Source organism: Apis laboriosa, unplaced genomic scaffold, assembly GCF_014066325.1.
Source record: "Apis laboriosa isolate Shangri-la unplaced genomic scaffold, ASM1406632v1 scaffold128_cov155, whole genome shotgun sequence".
Taxonomy (NCBI): Eukaryota; Metazoa; Arthropoda; class Insecta; order Hymenoptera; family Apidae; genus Apis; species Apis laboriosa.
The window spans coordinates 320,102-342,965 of NW_025221189.1; the positions used below are offsets into that span (position 1 = coordinate 320,102).

Here is a 22,864-nt window from a genome sequence, read left to right on the forward strand (position 1 = left end):
ATATTTTTGAAATAAACTTCATTACTTCACATCCATTGTACACATATATTGAAAATATTGAGAAATATTTCTACTTAAAATTAAACAAGGCTTTTCGCAAATATCAAAGAGTTAACCGTATCAATAACAATGAAATGCAAACATTGAAATGCAAGGTAATCATTTTCAGCATCTCTTTTGCAAATAATTAAAAACGAAATTATAATAAAACTTGCTATATCTCGTATATATAGTTAAATAAAATATATGTTTACATAATTTTTTAATTATTCAATGCTAAATTAATCTCTGAAATATTTCATAATTGTTAAAAGTTATTTTTACAATATAGATCAACGTTTTTCAATATATATATATATATTATTTTTTACCTTTTTACCTTTTTTCGATAGTGCAAATAAAGAATGTATAATTTATTTCTATTACACTATCACTAAAAAAAAAAAAAAAAGAAATTCCCAAGTTAAATTCAAAAAAATACTAAAATTTAAAGGGTTGATTTTACCTTCTTGAAAAGATTTCCTATCGATAAAAAAAATCGCAGCATATACAATCCATTACGTATAATATACACTTACGTATAAACTTTCATTAAAATCAGGATTCTTGATTTAGATAAATTTCCTCGTAGGACAGCGTACGAAAATTTTTCCACTGAAAACATAATATCAGGTCACGAGATGAAAAAGTTGGGAAAAATTGGTATAGATTCAACTTCGAGATAATGGAATTATTTCCTTACAATTATTTTCTACTTTCACATTGTTGCGCTCGATTTACAGCAATGAGCGTATATATTCGCGACTCAACTATTTCATAAAGGCGCGTACCGTATTCCCCCGGCGAAAGGGTTAAACTCCAATTCGGTCGTTTAACATTCCTTCGAAAACATTAGACACAGTCTTGTTAGTCTCTCAATTAAACCATTTAACAAGTTTCCGCGCGGGACACAGAGCAAAATGATAACTGCTATCGCACCAGCGCCCCTCTCCTCTCCTCCCCCTTTTCCCTTCGATCCGAGGCGAGGATGCATCGTCAAACGGAAACCGTTCCTTAAATTTGCCGTTCCGCAACACGCGCGCGACCCAGAGAGAGCGTGTTCAACCCTTTCGAAACTTGGTTACCCGTTACTCTCCAATTTGTCGCTCGACGAGCTGCAAAGTGTTGACAAACGTTCTCTCCACCCCCCTTTTTCTCTCTCCCCCTCCCCTTTTTAAAATCCCCGTTGGCGAATTCCTCGAGAGGAGATAAAGGGAGGGGCAGGGGGTGTATAAAAAATAATAGAAGAGAGGAGAAGGGAAAAGAAAAGGGAAATCACCGAAGGTAAAACGTCGACATAAATTTTCACAGCTGCGGCCAATTGCGCAGCCGAGGATTCGAGAGGGAGAGAGAAAAAAAAAAAAAAAAAAGAAAAAAAGAAAGAGATGAGCAAAACCTAACCGCGGGGTAGCTTCATTCCCAGGGCACCTAAGACACCTAATTCCCGTTCATTCCGCCGCGTGTACCCGCAGTATTATCTTCGGCTCGGTCCACAGCGATTCGCGTAAGCCTTTAAGTCCACCGAGCCGGTGGCTGGCATTAATTCGCAGTTCGAAAGCACGCTCGCGGGCTAACACGAACGCGTCTCTGTTATATGTATGTGTATATGTGTGTATATATACAGAGTGTTTCAGAGAAGGTGTTCGAAAGTGGAAGCTGGAATAACTTTGCCGGTATGTTTGGTCATTCTGAATCAATAAGGTCATATCGCCATCCTCCCACGAAAATGTGCAAATATTCCGTTTGGATAAAGATGTCTGGATGAAACGTTTCTCTTCTCTTATTTTTAATTTTATGAGGATATAATATTACTGCGTTTTATCGAAGTTTGAAGTCAGTGTATAATCTGAAGAATAATGATCTCGGTGATTATCTTGTTAGCAGTTATTATTCTTCAAGTATAAACTTTCATAAGTTGTAGAATTATACAGTTTACGTTTCTGTCTATTGTTTAATTTATTCAGATACGTAATGCACAAGATCTAAGAGCGGATCTACATTTGTCATCCTTGTTAAATATCAATGAGAAATTATAACAATTTTACAACGATTTTTGTAAACGATAAATCTATTGCTGCATCATTAAACGAAAAGAAACTGTTTCTTCGAACTTGATTAATTCAATTAATCTCGATTATCAACGGATAAAATAATTACATGATCACGCATAAAGATTGATAAAAATCAAGAACATTGATAATCCATTCTATATACAGAATTATACGATTATGCATAAAATAGTTAAATCTTACACGACAACTTATTAAAAAAAAAAAAAAAAGAATAAAAAAAAGATCAAGTACTCATCTTAAAAATCCTGAATAATAATCCTGGCAAAATATTCTTTTCACTAATTCTCACTGTAATAATGTAACTGAAGATAATTAAACTGTTAGATCAAATTAGATAATCCATCCTCTATATGTGCATTTGTTTAAAAAAGAAATAGAAGAAATCAAATGTCACCATTTAATCTTCTACCTAATTCTACGTTACAATTCTAATGTTACAAATATCTTTTTATTATCCTCATCTAATTAATAGAAGATAATTAAGGTGGTCAAGTTACGTAATTCATGCTACACAAGTGCACACAAGGAAGGTCTTTAGTTTCTATGTACAATATCACCGCAGATGGTGCGCATAAAGCATCCCCCATCTCGGATCAAGGGATTAATAAACACATCCTCTTACCTACGATGTTCATGGTGTCTTGGACACAGGCCGTCTGGAAGGAAGGAGCATCCGCGGAGACTTCGCAACTGTACACCCCCGCAGCGTCCAACTCCAGGTTGGTCAGGGCGACTTGGGTCGCGTTGCTTTCGCTTTTCTGCAACAAAAAGCCAACCCCGCGGTTTAGTCAACCGTGTATCGGTGGTTGTTTCTTTCCTGATGGCTTCGCAAGGGTTACAACTCCGCCCTTTCACCGAGTTCTTTTCTTGGCTGCTTTTTTAAAACTTGGTGGAACGGAAGTTTCTTTTGGAAAGGGATACACAGGGAATAGTTTCGGGGGATGTGTTTATTCTTGAAGGGGTTGTTCCTTGTAGAATAAAGGATTTGGTGGGTCGAAAATTGTATTGCAACGTGCTTTGTTTTTCTTTGCGATGTTTTGAAAAAAGTTATTATTTACGTGGAAATACGTGGTCACTTGTGAAGATTTTTTTTAAATATTTGGCTTTTTAAAAATATCTATAAGAATTCTGTGTTATTTTTTAATATCTGTAGAATATAGGTCGTTTAATAATTTTCGTTCCTAAATGTTAAACTGTCTTTCATTTGAAGTTACAATAATTCATTCCTCGAAGAGAATAATGAATACATATGTTTTAAAAATTCGAATTGATAAAAGTTAATTATTATCCGTGAAAATTCCATGAAATATGTATTCCATGAAATATTAGTTAACCAAGCCAATTTTGACTTTTATTCAAAAAAAAAAAAAAAAAGGAAAATGTAAAATACATACACATATTCATAAACAGATAAATATATCTATGTACATAAAATTTTCATTATTGGCACGAAATTTTAATTAATACCCAATTAAATGAATCCTGCCAATTAAATTCATTTACGTGAACTATTATTTGAACTTTTATTATATAGCTTTAATTATAAATTGTTCGCTTTAATTATTGTTTGGATGAAATTCTGCTATAATTTTATATAACATACTCCTTATATAATGATTTTTCTCATTGTTCAGGAATAAAAAAGTATTTTTTTTTTCAAATAAAAATGATGTAATTCTTTAAAACAAGTAAATATTCCACCGTCTTATTCGAATATTTTCATGAAATAATATTCGTATCTTTTGTTAGAATGATAAAATTGTGTTCAAGAAATAATTATATTATTATACGAAATTACTTTAATAAAAATAACTATTATGCAGAATACACACGAGATCTTTTGTGAGTGATTCTACGAGAATATGATCTTGTGCGGATATGATCGTACGTGAAAGTCTCAGACCATCTACGTTGCTGAGTAACTAATGGTAACTAAAGGTAGATTTAGGAACCGTTTCAACATATTCTCGTATGGAAATGAATCTTTAAATATTCTCTCTATGATGTTGTTCGTTTATGGTTTCTCCTGGTTTACAAATCTTTTTGAAATATTGCCATAGAGTCCTCATCTAAATTTATTATTACAAGATACATGTAAACTATTTCAGAGATTTAGTTAGAATTGAGGAAAATCCAGAAAAAAAAAAAGTAAAGGAGGCAAATCAGGAGGGTAAGATACATATATTAAAAAATATCGATAAACGTTGAATTAAATTCCTCTCAAGGAATAACAATCCAATTAAAATAATACCGAGTATCCTTAATTCATTCGTTCCAATAAAACAATGAAATGATATATGGAATACATTTGTTAAAAAATTATTCGATAACGATTCTGGATGGAACGAGGTCACGGAAAATATTAATAATCGTTGGATTAAACGTTTCTTGAACAAAACGAAAACAGAATTAAAATAATATCAAGTATATTTAAGTATATTCATTTACGGAAACAAAACATTTCCGACTCGTAAGTGCTTCACGACTTATGCACAATACTGTAATTTGTCCATCTGCTTAGCATAAAATTCAATAGCAGTTTTAGAACAAAAGGAGCCGGGCGTATAATTAATCCGCGAGAACGTTACCGCTGCAAGGTCTAAGATAAACGAACAGATATTAAATATTGCAAGAGATATTAAACGTTGTTTTACACGAGGCAATCGCGAGCATAACGTTATAACTCGAGTTTTCACCGTGATATATCCGGTCACGAAGGATAGAAATTTGTCAACGTTTGATTTCTATTCATTTGGACTTGTCCGTTTGGCCAAGTCAGATGGCTCAGGTGCGCAACAGACAGGAACAATGACGACAAATGTCTTTTGTCTCCATTGTCACGCATCAAGCCTACAGACTAGTGCTATTTACCGTAATATTATGGAACAACTCGTCTTTCTTCCTTCTATTCCTCTCCTTATGCACACTCCAATGCGCCCAGTTAATATCAAACGAGAGAATCGTCCCTTCATTTTATTGCCACTGTACAATCTTTCTTTTTTAATAGACGACGAGAAGGATTGTTCTTCTCGTTGTCACCATTACCACCTAGAGAGAGAGTTGTTAATTAAATTAATAAGAAAGTTAAAGATGCAAAAGAAGGATGGATAAGAGATACTCGACGTTTAAAGAAAAGTACGCACTAATTACGATATTTAATAAGTGAAATAAATATCTGCATAAAGTTAAGTAGGAAAATTTTTGTATACTCTACATAAAAAAAAAAGTACTTTTATTAAAATAGAATCTTAAGTTTCATTGTACAATAAGAATTGTGTTTCTTTATAAGAAGTGTTCCTTTATTAAGAAATAAATTTTATTCAAAGTGTGTCCTTTTGTAATTATCGATCTTCAGTCTTTTAAATAATCTTCTGATGAATTTGAGATAAAAATAAATCTTTTAAAAAATCCGATATGACCTTAATTCTTTTCTTTTTTTTTTTTTTTTCGAAATTGCAACACATATATCGATGAAAAACTAATTTTTTAATCCAAAACATTTTTCTCACAGTTTATCAGAGAAAAAGTCGTGACAATAGTTACACGAACTATTTTTACGCATATAATTTATTTTAATAACAGTTGCCCTTTTATAAGCGACATACAAAGACATACCTGAGTGACTGTAGCATTTCCTTACTTATATTCACAAAAGCGCGAGCTTGCAAAAGCATCCGTAGTCCAGTCACCGTCAAAATACAGAAATCCCAAAGAGGAAGCAAAACACGTCAAGCTTAATCATCGTTGCAAAAACGTTGCGCACTATATCACCACCTCGTTCGTCAACCAACAATTCGCGACAAAAAGAACCATGTTCCCCGCTGCGACTGGTCTTTTGTCACGGCCGGCCCGGCATCTTCGATGCCTATGAATCGACTCTGACAGTCAAGGATTTATGATTTCACCTGTCCATACACAACTTGCGTTATGTACAAAAAAAAGCGAACATAAAAAAAGAGAATAATAAAGAAGGAAGGAGAAAGAGAGAGAGAAAGAGAGAGAGAGAGAAAATAGGTACAACGAGGAACCAACCGCATCGATCAATCGACCGGAAGACAAAGGCTAGCGGTCAGCTCGTAGCATTGTTTCATCCCTGGACAAGCGAGAAGGATCCTTGTCGGAGGAAGTGTAGAAGAGAGAGAGAGAGAGAGAGAGAAAGAGAGAGAGATAAAAAAATGAGGGGTCATAGTCAAGATTTTTTACCAACAAGAGAAAACTCTTCCTCATTCACTTTGCCACACTAGGAGCAAAGCTCGAGACAAAGCGCATCTCGCTAGTGTCACAAATCACAAATTGCAAGTACATGCGATATTTTCTACGCGCGTCCAATTCCATTTCTGGCCTTCAGAAGCGAAGAAAAATACGGAGGAGATCTAGGATTTCATATTCAACATTCAAGGCATTCCTCTTCCTCTTCGCTCATCCTATTCCTCATCACTTTGCTCTTGTATCGCCCACGGTCGTACTTAATATTCGCCTTTGAACGTTCGATATAAAGGGCATTTCGAAAGTGCAATAAATCATAAATACACATAAACGTTTTTCTTTTCGTGTATCCAATTCTATTTTTGAGGGAAAAAAGAATGCACCTTAGTCTATAAAAGATGAGACATCTTCATCCACTCAAGATGAATTATTAAATAATACTTAATATCTACAATTGATGTACGCGTTGAAAATGATCCGGATCGTTCACTTTTTTGATTAATTATTTTCGAGGATTATTCGCGACATTACTTTCGAACCCATCGGGGGAACAGTAATCGGCCTGTATACCAATCTACAAAAGATGAGATATTCAAGCATATCCAAGATGGATCACTTTTGACAGCACGAATAATATTTAATATTTGGATCAAATCGATACTTTTTCATTGGCTCAACTCGACGGAGTTAATTGCCGCGGAATCCATCGACAACAATAATTGCTCTCTACATCAATCTACAAAAAAGATGAAGTATTCATCCACCCAAGATGGATCACTTTTGACACATCAAATATTATTTCATGCATGAATCAAATGTTTCGAAACAAGGATCGACTACTTTATTTTTTTCATTGCTTTTGAGTTTACAAAAAAAAAAAAAAAAAAAGAAACCAAACGACACAAAAGTTCATCATTCAGACAACGATCAATGGATCGACGATGAAAGTCCTTCTCGTCTCCTTGCGATATCGATTTCGAACCACCCCCTTGCACATCCCCGTGGAACCGCACGTTGGTTTTTCGCTCAGTTTACGAGCGACATTACGCTTCGTAACGGCGCAGTACGTCGGCCAGTTACGCGGAATTTCGCGACACCTCGCGATTTATTCGCGCGTAGACTTGTAGGCCGAACGCGCGGCGGGAATTCGGTCGGGGTAAATGGCGGCGCGACCGGCGAACGCGGTTTCCGGCGGATTTAGTGGGTCTGATAAAAAAAAAAGGAGCGGGGCTGGTTCGCCGTGTGTTTATGGCGCGGTGTGGAATGCGAAATTTCAGCAACGACGCGTCGTTTTGGGAACGAGTTTAGAAAGAGCGATTGTCCTCGTATTATTTTTTTCGGGAATGTTTGGAGATTTTTGTCGGGTTTACGGTTTTAATTTGTCATTGTTATTCTCTCGTTTCTCGATCTTTGATATTAATTATAAATTAAGGGTTGTAAGAGGATTATAATTCTTGCATTCTTAAATATGAAACTTAATTATATTGCGTTACGTTACGATGTTGATGGATGTTAATGGAAATTTTAACACGATGATTTCCTTGTATTTTTGGGAAGTTAGTTTAGACAGAAGGATTATCCTTTTATTATCTTTTATTATTGGCAGAATTTTATTATTAAAATATGCATGATATGTTAATTAATTGTAATTTTGCAATTTTGCACATATTGAAAATTCGCGATAGTAACTGTTATATATTTTTTTGAATTATTTTCGTCTTTTATTTCTTTTAACTCTGGTTTTTTTCGTACGTTTTTCGCGAAGCTCGTAAATAAAACTTTGATCTTTCAGAGCTAATAAAATTATGAATTGAATTAGTTTTAATAAAAATTTTTTTGCTTTTAGAGAGTTATATTTCATAGTTTAAAGCTGTGAAAAAAAAAAGAATCAGAACTGATGAATCCTGCGTTTATGACACAGTGTGGAATATCAAATTTTTGAGTATTCGTTGCTTTTAGAAACGAGTTTAGAGGGAAGGATTATTCCTGTATTATTTTTTTCGTTTGCGAGTTTTTTGTGAAACTCACGAAGCATTTTAATTGGTTATTGTTTCTAACTTTGATCTCTGTGAGATAGTGAAATTAGGAATTGGATTAATTTTAATATGGATTAGTATATGGAGGAAAAAATTTTATTCTTTTTTGTGGCTTATGGTTTTTGAAATATTCGTCGAGGTATTCTGTGTAGACGTTAATGACTGACCTCTCCATTTTTGTTTTCGTTCTTGAATCTTGAAGTTTTTATGGTCATTAGTGGTATAAAAATCTTTTATGTTTTACATTACGAAGGGAAAAAATAACAAAATGACAGTGTCTTTCGTTTAAAATAAAATTCCATCGTATCATTTCCTCGTATTTATCTCGTTTTTGAATATTATGTAGCACGATATTGTCATTAACGATAATGTAAATCATTTCAACAATTTCAGCGACGTGTTTATTGAATTAACGTACAAAAAGAATGGAACATACACACAGTTCATCAATTGCCGTTATGTTTCACGAATACTTATCATCGAAATCGGAATGTAAACGTTATTTTGAAAATTAAATATCGCTCGTGTTAAGCTTTATAAGTATGGTAAAAAAATATGTGAATTCCACGACAAAAGTACGAAATTTTTTTATAAGAAGAATTTTCATAATACGTATAATATAGATTATTTAATTTCATTTCGTATTCGACTAAAGATTAAATCGAAAGATAACCGATCAAATCTATGAAGTTAAGAAAACTGATTCAAACGAATGGAGAATTTCTATTAAGATGCATAAAGTTCCAAACTTAATCGATTACCGTTCGATTCTACATCAATTTTACTTCGTTTCCCGAAACTCCAGAGGACTCGAATCTATTTGATCTACTCTCGTTCCTCCCCTTCCCCTCCCCTCTTTCTTTTTTCCTCATTCATGCGGTGCACGAAATTTTCACCCTCAAATTCAAACCCATTAGCAACGATTGTCGTAAATAAACTTCTTGGCATAACGATTCAACGATACGATAACAAAAACAACAGTATTACGGTGTTAAGCAAATAAAAGAGGAAGGAATACAAAAATATAGATATACATACGGGTACGCGTAAGTTCTACGTTACAGGCCACTCTGCAGAGGATTAAAATGTATTTGTTCAGTTAGCGGAACCGTTGTAAGCCCGCTATAGCACAGTTGGAAAAAGTTTGAAATGCGAACGGGTGGATAGAGCGGCGGTAATATTCGTTTTTTTTTTTTTTTCCGTTTCGAAAATGGCGAGCGTTCCTTGTTTGTGAAAGAGTGACAGGCCGGAGGATTGAATTTCCCCGGTGGTTTTATTTAATTTCAAAGAATTACATTGATTTCGATCTCCATCGAGACGAGATAAATCAATTTTACATAAGGGTTGACACAATGGCCGAGTGTCAATAAAATTATAATTCTGCAATCTCCTCGCCCATTTAATTTCGATTTCAACGAGCCGTCACGAGTTTATATTTGTATAAAGCGTTTCATCCTTTTTATACTTTCAAGAGAGGAGGGAGGGTTTTAATTCGATTGTCTCGGTCGAAGATCAAACCCTCCCCGCGTGTTAAACAAACGTTTATTTCCGCGTTTGGCGGAAAATGGCGGCTATTTAATGCTTCGAATTAAATTAAATCCGACGTTTTCAATGGGAGGCTGCATTTAGCACCTGGTTATCTACTTTTATCAACGTTGAATTACGCTGGTCGAGGGAACCACGAATATTCTTTTATTCCATAAAATTTCCTAAGTAAAATGAAAAATCGTGAAATATTGATCAGTGATATAAAAATATTACATCGTTAAATATTACTACAAGGTAGGAGATCTCCCTTAGTAAAAGGGACAAATCTGTTCTCAATAAATTTTGTATTATTCACATTGAAATGGAAAATAAAAGAAGAAAAAAATAATTTAAAAATAAAACGTAATAAATAAAGTTTAAAAACTGGCAATTAAAGTAATTGAATATTCCTGTGATTAATAGATTAATCGATTAACTTCTTCGAAATCGTATTTGTATCGAATATTTAAGGAATAAAAAATTAAAAAGATATGCCTGATACGTTAAACAACATCCTTTCAACGATTAATTTTCACTAGCTATACGATATAAAATCTCATTTAACAATCGAATCATCTTTTCAACTGTTCGAAGATTAATCAGAAAGTACACATTCAATCGTACGATATTGATAAAAAGAGAAATTTTAATTTTCACAGCATTTTTCAACGTTTAAAAGTATATTAGATTAAAAGAAGAAAATTCATATTATTAGTTTTACCCAAGAAGACAAATTTTCCTCGGATTCTACGGTAAAAATGAGATCTAATCAGTCTTTTGCAGGCGGTCCAGCTTTCGAAGGAGAGAAGAAGAGCCCGTCGAAAAGGGAAAAGTGTATCCCGCCGGGATTAAAATTCGAGCAGAGACGATTATAAGACCACGACCATTAAGCCGTCATTCCACTCGAAAGGAGTTCCACTTCGCTGCTGTTTTACGCGTTACCGCATAAAACACCCCCTTTATCGCCGAATATTCTAAGCTATTGAGCCCCTACCGAAGGCCCTTTAATCCCCTTCGTCTTAAGAATTGAGCGAGGTTTCATCAGAATCACTGATGAATAACAATATTTTTCCATTTTCTTGTACCACCAGAGAGAGAATTTCATCGACCAATTTAATCCATTAAGAGGCAAACAGTGGAATGATATATGCAGATCGTGTTTATTCAATAGAACGATTCTTTAAATGAAACGTGAAATTGTATAAAAATCAGATAAAAAATCTAAAATCAGGAACGTAATACAAACACCCAAATAATATAAAAATTATTTAAAATTTTTCGTATGAACGTATGAAATTAATTATATCGATATTCATGTATGGATTGATAAAAGAATAGTCCATCATTGCGCGAATATTATTTTAAATTTATTATATAAATTTATTATTAAAATTTATTATAACGTGTTTCGAACGTTCGTATAAATTGTATAATTCGTATAGCGAAATTTTTACAACTCCCGATTTAAAAACAGAATATATTTCAAAATTTAAAAATTTAAAAAAAAAATCGATACAAATGAAAAAGAGAAATTGGAACGTTTATTTATTAATATTAATATAATTGGGATATCGAAATGTCTTTACATAGCTCTAAAAGAAAAGAGAAACGACTAATAATATCTCAACGGGATTCCTCTTACGAGTGAGAGAAGCCTCGGTTTATTCTCAACATTAACGCACCCCTGTTACACGGGGCGAGAACGAGCCCTGTTTACGATATCCCCAGGGATAATCGCAAAGACGTCGCGATAATATATCGATTCCTTAAGAACCCTTCTCCTCTTTTAGGAACACGATCGTAAAAACGAACATTCGAATAATTCTTCGGTGGAATTGAAGCCGTTGTCTCTCTCTGTTCATTAAAGAAACGGCTCAAAGTTTTACGTTTTATCCCCTCATCATATTTCAGAACGATCAGTTCTAACCAACCAACCTCTGCAGCGTTAAATAAATTCCCAAATGATTCGTCTTCCTTTCGTTCTAGTTTCAACATTTTTTTCTTATTTATTTTATCAGTATTGTATTAATAAATAAGTACTGATATTTTATAAAAAATTACATGAAAATATTAGATAAAACAATAAAGAAAACTTCTACTCTTTTTTATTTAATTCTCAATCAAATATTTTTATATCTTCAAATATTTTTATTTTTTTTCCATGAACAGTTAATTAAAAAAAAAAAGATGATCGATATTTTCTATTTCTTTTCGAATCCATACAAGATAATCTTGTCATTGCTACATCAATAAAGATGATCAACATTTTTAATCTTTCTGAAAACATCCTTTTCGAGGAATCTTTTCAAAACTTTATTCATTCGACGATACTTTGCAAATAAAAAATTATTTAAAATCATAGCCAATTAATTCCTAATTTATATACATCCTGAATTAGATTAATTACAATTAAACGTAGAGAACTAAAGTAAATAACAGCTACGATACCACTACATCACGAAATAAATCCAAATTCAAAATTTAAATAATACTACGCGAACTATATATCTACTGAACAATTCATTTCTACGATCCAATATTACCCTCGCGGAAATATTACCCCCTTATAAAAATCTGAATATTTCTCGATATTTACCCGACATGGTTCACGTGCTGTTAAATGGTCAACAGATTCCTTTTGACGCTGAAAGTAGGTTCGCGGGGCACGAGGTCGAGCCTCGTGGAGATAGACAAAAAAAGCTCACCTTCACCGTCAAGTTCCCGATGGGGAAAGTCTTGAAGATCGGGATCTCGTTCGGGGCATAGCGATAAAACTCTCGACCCCCTTTGTACCACTTGACGGTGTATAAAAGATCACCCTCGGTGTCATACCAGCAGTTCAGTATCGCAGAGTCACCTTTCTTCACGGCCGTCGGTATCTGGATGCGGACTTCTCGCAAACCGGAGCAAATTCCTGGAACAGAAACAATCGTCAGTGACGTTGTTGGTTCTTTTTTTTCTTTCTCTTTCCCTCTCTCTTTTTTTTTCTTTCTATATTGTACGTGCGCGGATTTTCGAACACGCGCGCGTTATTCGGAAGTTCCTTTTCTATTTTAGAGGAGATCGATCCTCGTGGAAAAGTGTCGACCCTCTTGAACGGGGAATTAATGAGCTCGAGATGATGAGTTCGAGTTCGAATATTATTCGCGTACTCTTTTGGAAAAATAAGGAAAAAAAAAAAAAAGGAAGGAAAGAAGGAGTGTTCTGGTTTATAAATAGAATCAAATATTTGTAATTGGAAAATATCTATAAGATATGGAATTTTGTTCGTATTGAATTGTGCAAATCTCTGGAAGTCGAAATATAAATTTAATTTAATTAATTTGATTATTTAGAGAGAGAATGAGATATATATATGTATGCTCGAATTTTCACAGTTCGTATCGAGCTTTGAAAAATAAAAATTAATTTAATTGGAATTAGTTATGAAAATATTTATAAGAGTTAAATTTTATTCATATTTTCCCCAGAATTGTGGAAACCTATGGAAATATTTTTATTTAATTTGAATTATTTAATGTGAAAATTGCTATAAGATTAGAATATTGTTCGTGTTTTCTATCGAGCTATGGAAATCTTTGAAAGTCGAAACATAAATTCAATTTAACTCGAATTATTTAATTCGAAAATATCTATAAGACTAGAATATTGTTCGTATTTTCTATATCGAATACGAATGTGGACACAAACTCTCAAAAGTCGAAATATAAATTTCATTTAACAGGAATTATTTAACATAGATGTTAAATAATGTTATTTTGTAAATGTGATTTATAATTTGAATTTTGTAATTTGAATTCAAAATTATCTGATCTCTATAAATCAAAATTTATCTTTATAAATGGAACTTTTATTATTAATGCTTCTTCAAAAATATGTGAGACTCTGATGTAATATATTAAAAAGATACAATATATATAATAATACTTCTAATTTAATTAATTATTCTATGAATTTTATTTCTATTCCTTTGTATAATAAAAAATTAAGATAATATATTTATAGTATGATATAAAAAAATATAAATAAAATAGGAATTTTTCATATAGATGTAGTTATGAACTTTTCCTATTTACAATGTACATTTGCAAGTGTACATTTAATGAAAATGATATCATTTATAATATTTATTATAAAAATAAATAATAAATAAATAAATAATAAATAGAATGAAAGATTATAAATTTTGTAAAATTAATTGAAAGACGATAAGTAATCATACAAACAAAAAAAAAAAATTAATTTCATTGTGCAAAGTGTACATAAATAGTGAAATTTTTATTATATCATATCATGTTAAATATGGATATTATATTTTATTAACGTGTTAAATATGCACATTAATATGAATATGAATAAATATTTTATTTATACAATTTTAATTTTTACCATAATATTAAATATATGAATTCTCTCTTTACCATTTTACATTTTTATTATAAGCTTGAATATGGATTCTGTTGGAAAACTAATTTATTCTCGCTTCGATGACAACTCTTATGAAATTCAATGTTGTTGATTCTCTTGTTAGAAACAACAGCTAATAACAAAACGTAATAAACAATGAAGATCAATAGTTAATTCGATACCTCTCCAAACTTACAATGTGCTTCAATTTTATACAAATAAAAACAAACTGTTTTAGAAAAGATTTTCTTTAAAGTTTAAAATTTCCTTTATAATATAAAATTAACTTTTCTTAAATTTTTACAATTTTTATTATAATATTGAATATGAAATTTCTCTCCTCACAATTTAAGATTATTATAAAAATAGGGAATGTAAAATTTTTTACAATCTTAAGTTTCAAGCAAAGTAATGATTTTTAAAATAATACTCCAATGATTTTCCACGTTTTTTCTTAAGTATCCTAATATTTTTTACACATATGTACATATCAGACAAGAAAGCATGAGATTTTATCGTTGAGTTTTGTTTCGAAAGCAAGAAGCTCGAGGGTTGAATTTTCTTTTCTCTTCTCTTTCCTTTTCTTTTTTTTTTTTTTTTAAGATTAAATTCAAGTGTAAGCTTGGTTTCAGGTATATGCATTGCGCTACGAGAATTATATGTTTCATTGAGTTACAGGGTTGAAAATGTTAAAGTTTTTCGTCGGGTTGCGTGTTCGTAATTTTGTAAATGCAACCCCCTTTCGTTTCACGTTCTTCAAGATCCTCGCGTTTCTCTGGGGATAATTGCGACTTCCGCCACGATGCGGTTGAATAATACAAATTCCGACGTGAATATTTTATTTGGAAAAATGCACGTCAACCCATTCGCTACGTATATTTCTCAATGTTTTCGAACTGGTAAACAGAGAAGTTGAATTTTGCAATATATTTACCCAAAACACTTCCTATTTTCTCCTTTCTTAAATATATTTTTAATATTCTTATTTCTAAATTATACTCAACGACTATAACAATCGTTTTTTAACGTTCTTTGGAATTTTATTAATTTCTAATGATTTTTTATTCTATTTTATAAATATATTAATGAATATTAATAGGCATGATGATTATGGAAATAAAAAAGTTAAATTAATTCATTTTTGTAATAATTTTAGAAAAATTAACAAAAAAAATTCCTTTGACTTAACATTAAAAAAGAAACCATTAATGGAAAAAATATATTTCTTCAAAAAATAATTATTAGTTGATAAGTTATGTTTTTAATTTTGAGCAAATTTTTAAAATTTGAAATTGCTTTTAATATGTACAAAATATCAAAGCAAATACAATCTGTTTTAATGTAAGAGAAGAACCGGATTTGCATCTTTATTACAAGAAACACTTTAAAAGTAATAAATCGCTAGTTTCTAATCGATGTTTGCATTTATGTTACTTTATACTGCACGATGCGAAATTATTTTTTTAATTACATTACATCTAATAATTCAAAAACTAACTCAAAAATAGTTTAAATCTATCTCCTTACGAGATTTTCAATTCAATTCAATAAAATATAAGATAAAAATATAAGAAAATATAATTATAAGAAAATAAAATCAATTATATATTTTGCACTTATTTGACTAAATGGATTTATATTTAAATTTTACATTTAAGAAACGATGAATATCTTTATCAAAAGAAGATCGGATTATTAATCATATTTATTCTCTGAAGAGAAAAAAAACGATGGAAATGCCCAGTTTTCAATTATTATTTCAAAAGACGATTTCCCAAATACTGCAATAAAAGCTGACATAACAATAATCGATGTCTATAGAGAAGGGAAGAACATCGCTTCGCGTGCAACACTGAAGGAAGATCGATGTTTGTCATCAGTGGAAATCGTGAAAGGGTTTGAGGCACTTCAATCGACCTGTCCGGAGCAGATCCACCACTTTGAATGCAGTTTAAAGCACAACAGACAAATACCGCATGAGCCGAGCGAAATGAATTTCGCTGATTACGACCAACAGAATTTAATATCCTACAGGTTATCTTTTCGCAATCTTTTCCAGATATTTAAAGTACCAAAATATTGCCCTGTTGTTTATACGTAATCGTGTATTTCTTTTTTTTTTTTTTTCCCCGGTAATTTATCCTACTTTCGTGTTATTGTATTCAAATGCTCGTAATCATTTCACGTACTATGGTCGTATCGAAATTTGTATTATCGTATTACGATGTAAAATCAAACGTGATCTCTTTCATTTTTAACGTGGAATGAAATAATGTTAAATTGAAACGATTGAAGTATCTTTTTTTTTTTTTTTTTTTTTTTTAATGATTATTACGTAGAAAACAGGGGATTCGTACGTATTTAGAGGAATTTTATTATTAATTTACAAGCATTTATAAATTGTGCGTTTAATCTCGTAATATTAATTTTTATTTTTAATCATATAAAATTTATTCACCGATTTATTAAACTTATTTTCTTATGAAAGTCGTTATATTAAGAACTAAATTTATTTTATAAAATTATCGAAATTATAAAAGTTATTATATAAGAATATATATGATTTTAATTATTGTAACATGAACTCCTATAATATTATAAACTCCTTTATAATATAATTCTATATATAATATTTTTATAATATATTTGGTATATCAAACAAAATTTAAATTTCTTAATTTTTTAAGGATTTTAATTTTATTTTTTATATTTATAATATTAACTTTTGTAATTTTTAGAACATAATTTTTATAAATTTATTATCAATATATTTTTAAAATATATAAAACTTTCTATTAAAATTTATAATTTCATTGAGATTAGATATACATAGTTCCTTCAAATTAAAGATCTCGCCACTTGTAGACTTTCCTCCTCTCAATTATACAGAGGAGAAGTAATCGAGAATTTTCACATTCTTGGAAATTAGTTTGATAAGTTTATTTCTCGTATAACTTAACTGGTTTAACGCAAGGCGAGTATATATTTTCGCTAAATCCCAAGGAAACGTTATAGTAGCGGGACCATCGATTTCAACTAAATTTTGTCTAGTACGTAGAATCTAGACTGAAACTAGGCAAATCTAGAGCATAGTCCCCATATCCATGCATTTGGATGAATATGCATTATTTACAAAGACATTTGATATTGAAGTTTCAATGAACGAAGATTCGTCTTGATTGCTTAAGTATCTAAATCAGATTTCAGATGCAATTACTCAAGGAAAGAAGAAGATATTGATTTTCTGTACAATTTTATCATATATCTATACTGAAATTGTTCTATATAATATGATGAAATTGTTTCTATATCAGAAGATAATTGTGTAAACATTTTCACTAATATATGTAATAATACTATGATATTTTTCACGAATAATAATAGTAAAAAATTAATGTATTAATTTCTGCAAACATTATATCTGCAATTCTCCGATATATCTTCATTCTCTAATTTTCACAACTCATTATAAAGCTTTAAATTGAAATAATGATACCTCGATATTTTAACAGCTTGAAATTTTGATTTAAAATTCCGATATTTCAATAATTGTAATTTCACTTAAACTTCCAAAATGCAATATTGTAATTTAATTTAAAATTCCGATATTTTAATTTGGTTTAAAACTCCAATATCGTAATAACGTAAAATATATTATATATATAGCATCTACATTTTTTTTAGATTGGTGTATAGTTTGCGTAAATAGTTACACAAAAATGGTTTATCACTTTACGAAAGAAATTAATAAAAGGATATCATTTTTTAATATATTTTTTTCAATGAATGAACATTTTAAAAAAACGGATTATGCAGCTAAGCTGAATTTGTTAAATGATTATTTTTGAAATAATTTTTTTACAAAACGAATAATACCCGAGAATTATTGGAAAATTTGTTTTTTCGCCACATTGAGAGCTGTTTTCACTATCTAGGTGTAAATGGTCACTGATATAAAGAATATAGGTCAAATATTTTCCCAAAAACTATTCTCTCGAAAAATTAATGATTAACACTTGAGAATTTGAAATTTATTTTTTTGCAAAATTGAAAAATAAAAGATAATGAAATAAATTATAAAAAAAAATATTTAACAGTGTAATCATTAATTTTTAATTAAATATTTTATATATTAAAGGAAATATGATTGTGTTTTAACTATTTTAACAATTATTTGTATAAATATAGAACTTGTATTGTTGTTTGTATTAAAAATTGAAGATCTTAGGATATTTAAATAAATTTTCAAATAAATGACAATTCAAATAATGGAACAAAATATACAACAAATATAAATCCATAAATATAATAATTTTCCCTTTAAAATGTACAATTACAATTTCCAACAATGATTATTTATTTTTTAAAAATTGTAAATTGATAATTGAGGAAAATAATGTATTCATTATTTTTAATTTATCATGTAATACAGAATGTATTATTTTATATTAAAAGATATTAAAAGATAATCATAGTTACGATAGAAATTAATTATTAAATATCTTAATGAAAATAATCTATTTGTTTTTTTAGGAAACAAAAGAAATAATAAAACTCTAGAAAATATCAATTAATATCTATCTAATCAATAATATAGTTCATTTCATTTTTGAAAATATAATTCCCCAACAATTTATAATTTTCAATATAAATATACTACCATGTTTGTATCAATAATCGACAATCAATAATTAAAAATAATGAATATCAATTATTAAAAATTACTTAATTTTTGTTTTTAAGGAAAACTATTAAAAAAAGAAACAACCAAACATTTCAATCAAATTAATAATAAAATACACAAATTCCTATTTTCCATTATCATCCCTTCAAAAACAAAAAAACATTTCCTTCTTTTTCATCAATAACTTATTATTCCTTATTATTATATAATTCATGCTATCTGTATGAACAAAATTCTCAAACAATTCAATAATTTTGAACATGATCTTACCACTGACAAACCAACGTCCATATCACCCTATCTTTGATCGCAAGAAGCGAATGGAAACCTCAGAAGAACGTCTCTCTATTAACCCAATCAAATGCAGCCCACAGGTGTCCACAATCGGTCCATTTCAACCCTCAAAGGAAGGCGATTTTCAACGTACAGTTGAATGAACTGCAACAACCAGGTTCTCCTCCTCCCTAGTTTTCACTCGTTCGTTCCAATTCAACTCTCGATTCAAGAAAATCAAAAGTAACCCACGGATCGACGAAGAAAAAGAGGGTTAAAGGAGAAAGATAAACTGGGAAGAAAGGAAGGAACGATGAAAAATAGTCGGGCAGGATCGAAGGATGGAACATCGAATAGAGGCGAGCGCCAGGGAAATTAGGTTGTTAAGATTTAATCGGACACAGAGGCATTTTAAACGTCTCGTTCGCCGCTTGATAGAGAATGGCGTCGCGGGTGGGCACAGATTTAAATTGCACTCCCTTCCTTGAGCCACCACGCTTTCCAGTCACTGTGCCACGCTGTCCGAAAGAGATAGCGAGGATCGTTAAGATTTCTGGCGGATTCCATTCGTCGGAATTTCATTTGCGACTTCACCCTCTGCACACCTTTATCCTTGTAACTTAATCGTAGATCGCAGTTGGGATTGTTTAAAGAAGATTCTTAATGAACGCTTGTATCCTTGTAAATGGATGTTTTTGGAGGAACGAGATGGATTCTGATGAAGGATTGAAGATATGGACGGAAGGACGTGTTGCTGAAAGTAATTAGGAGATCACGTGTTTCAGGAAGTAATGTAATGTGAATAATGAGGAATTTGTTGAAGCATGTTTTACACGAGATGTAATTTATCTGTAGTTGAAATATCTGAAATTTTAAAACACCTATTAATAAAATATTTTTGAGACAATAATTTGATGATTTGTAAAAATATATTTGTTTTTTAGAATGACATTTTCTGTAAAAGAATTTAAATTGATTTAAAATAGAATCAAATAATGAGGATAGTTTATGAAGATATTTTTAGAAAAATAATTTCACAATGTCCATTATCCCTTCATGTTCTTAATTCAAAGAAGCATTCATTTGTTGAGGAAAGAATGTGGTACAAGATATAGTTCAGGTGGCTAACTTGGATAATATTTCATAGATTTTTTTTTTAAAAAAAGATTTGTTTAGGAAAAATGTAATTTATTTGATGTTCATCAAGTTGGCAAAAATATATTTTATCTTGAGAATGGAATTTCACGCAGAAGGTGTTTGACATGAGATATAGTCCATGTTAGTTAACTTGAACAGTATATCAAAGATTTTGTAGTACCTACTATCGTTTAAGGATAAAGTGATATTGATGAAGTGAATTTTCTCCGAGAGAAATATATGACATGAAATATAGTTCATACAAGTTACTTAACTTGTATGATGTACCAGATATTGGAATATTTTAATTGTTTAAGGGTGAAATAAAATATATGAGAAAATATTTTTGAAAAAATAACTTGATTATATTCGTTAATTCAAGAAACAATTTATTATTTATTGTAAAGAATATATTTATTGATAAAAAATCACTTTACCTGATAATGAATAAATTGGAAGAAATTAGAAGAAATTTTTCTTCTGTATTAGAAATGGAGCCGAATAAAACTTATTAGTTTTTAAGAAGTAAACGTATAATTAAATTCACCTTTTACTTTGCCAGTTTTTATACCTTAAAATGTATTTTTTATGAATCTCAAACAGACGAAATTTAATTAGTCTTCCAGGGATAGTTTCATCTAGAGAGGAACATAAAAATGCTATTAAAATATTATGCTATTTGAATTTATTTATTATTATTTGTCACAGATATAAGACTTTTCTTTTTTAAGAAATCTAAAATATTACCTGTTTAATTTTATTGTGCAATTGATTTACCAATAAATATTTAACAATATACTTTATTCATACGATAAAAATGCGAGAAATTTTGTCAATTATTCAATTATTTAATTTTTTTAATTCATAATTTATTTCGAATAAATCGAATAAATTTATTTCGAAAAATAATTTGATACTCTAAAAAAGAAAAATTTTAGAAAATATTTTTGAGAAATATAAAAACTCTGTTTAAATTGTCAGCAAATTAAAGAGCATCAAATATCCGAAAGTATCAAGATTTCTAGAACAGTCGGTTCGCTGGAATTTCATTCGCGACACCAACTCACCTTCCAGCAGGCGGTCGTAATTTAATCGGCGATGTAATTGGCGGCGGGTGTGCCGGTCGTTTAAGAAAACCCTGGCGAATTCATTACGAGGCGGCGACGATTAAATCTTGGGGTCTGTGAAAGCTCGTATGTTCAGAGAAAATCATCAGTGCTAGAGCGGTTTCAATAACTCATAACGTCATCAAAAGACCAAAGAACAATCTTCCTTAGTATTAGTAGATTTAAGCTTGATTTTCATTCGAATAAATCGATTATAAAGATAAAGGCGAAATCTGACGAATTTAACTGAATTTTACTGAATCGTATTTCTTACGATGAAATCTCACAAATATTTCAATAATCTCATAGATTATTATCGTGAAAAGATTTCTTTAATTAATAATTAGGCAATATAATGATGATTGAATATTTTTTGATAAATAAGAAAAATATTTTTATATATTAACCTAAATATTATTCTTTACGTTTCAGAAAATGAAAAAATTTAAACTTGTGAAAAAAAGAAAATCGTAAATATCAAAAATTTTGATAAAACATGATTTCAATAATTTAATTCATCATTCCATGTTTAGTTAGAATCGAAAACAAATGTAGGAAGAATATTTTATCGTCCATATTAAAAGAGAGATTTTAAATTAAAGTATTCCATATAATATTCTATATTTTTCACTAAAGAATCAAACTGGAACTAAAGTGTAGCAGACTGTACTATTCTCCACTACATGGATTCAGAATCAGTTTACATGTCGAGTATTTCGACCAACAGAAACCATAAAAGAAAGAGCTTAGAAAACTCAATCATAGATTGCGAAGAATATAGTAGCTTTCACAACCAAACAAAGCTTTTAAATTAAAGCATTGTATAGCGAAACAAATTACTATAGTGACAAACAAGATTCTATACAGTATTCTACATTTTTCAATGAAAGATCGAAACAAAATGTCATTAAATCGCGAAATCGATCAGGCGTCGTATTGTGTTCAAATATTTTGACAAATAAATTAACGAAGTATAGAAGACAAAAGTTTGAAATCTCATTCATGTGTAAAAAATTTATAATTTTCATAATAAAAAGATATAAAAAAAAAATATAATTATCCTTAATATGAAATACCTTTACTAATCGTTGCACTAACAACAGAAGTTCTATACATCACTTTTCATTCTTTAATGAAAGATTAAACCAAAGTTGAACTATAATAATTACTACACGATCGTCAAATCAACCAGACGTCATATTTATTCGAGAATTTTAACAGAAACCACGGAAAAATTCAAAAAGAAGAGAAATATATGCAAATTGAAAGACGAGAAGTATATCATCCACTATTTTTTAAAATATACTGAAGTGCTCAATCGAGAAACTAGATAGCAGCACCAATTCTCATAGTGATATCAGAACTTTGCAGAGTATT

At 30.3% G+C, this 22,864-nt stretch overlaps 1 protein-coding gene across 2 annotated transcripts in view; it reads right to left on the minus strand.

Annotated features, from left to right (window-relative positions):
• The window catches only part of LOC122720350 (choline transporter-like protein 1), a 123,943-nt gene that overhangs the window by 90,688 nt on the left and 10,391 nt on the right, over window positions 1-22,864 (minus strand). For both annotated transcript variants that reach the window (XM_043946991.1, XM_043946990.1), the window contains exons 2-3: window positions 12,586-12,794; window positions 2,734-2,869 (exon numbers count right to left, since the gene is read on the minus strand). In XM_043946991.1, coding sequence (XP_043802926.1) covers window positions 2,734-2,869; window positions 12,586-12,794 — 345 coding nt within the window. The remainder of the gene's footprint in view (window positions 1-2,733; window positions 2,870-12,585; window positions 12,795-22,864) is intronic.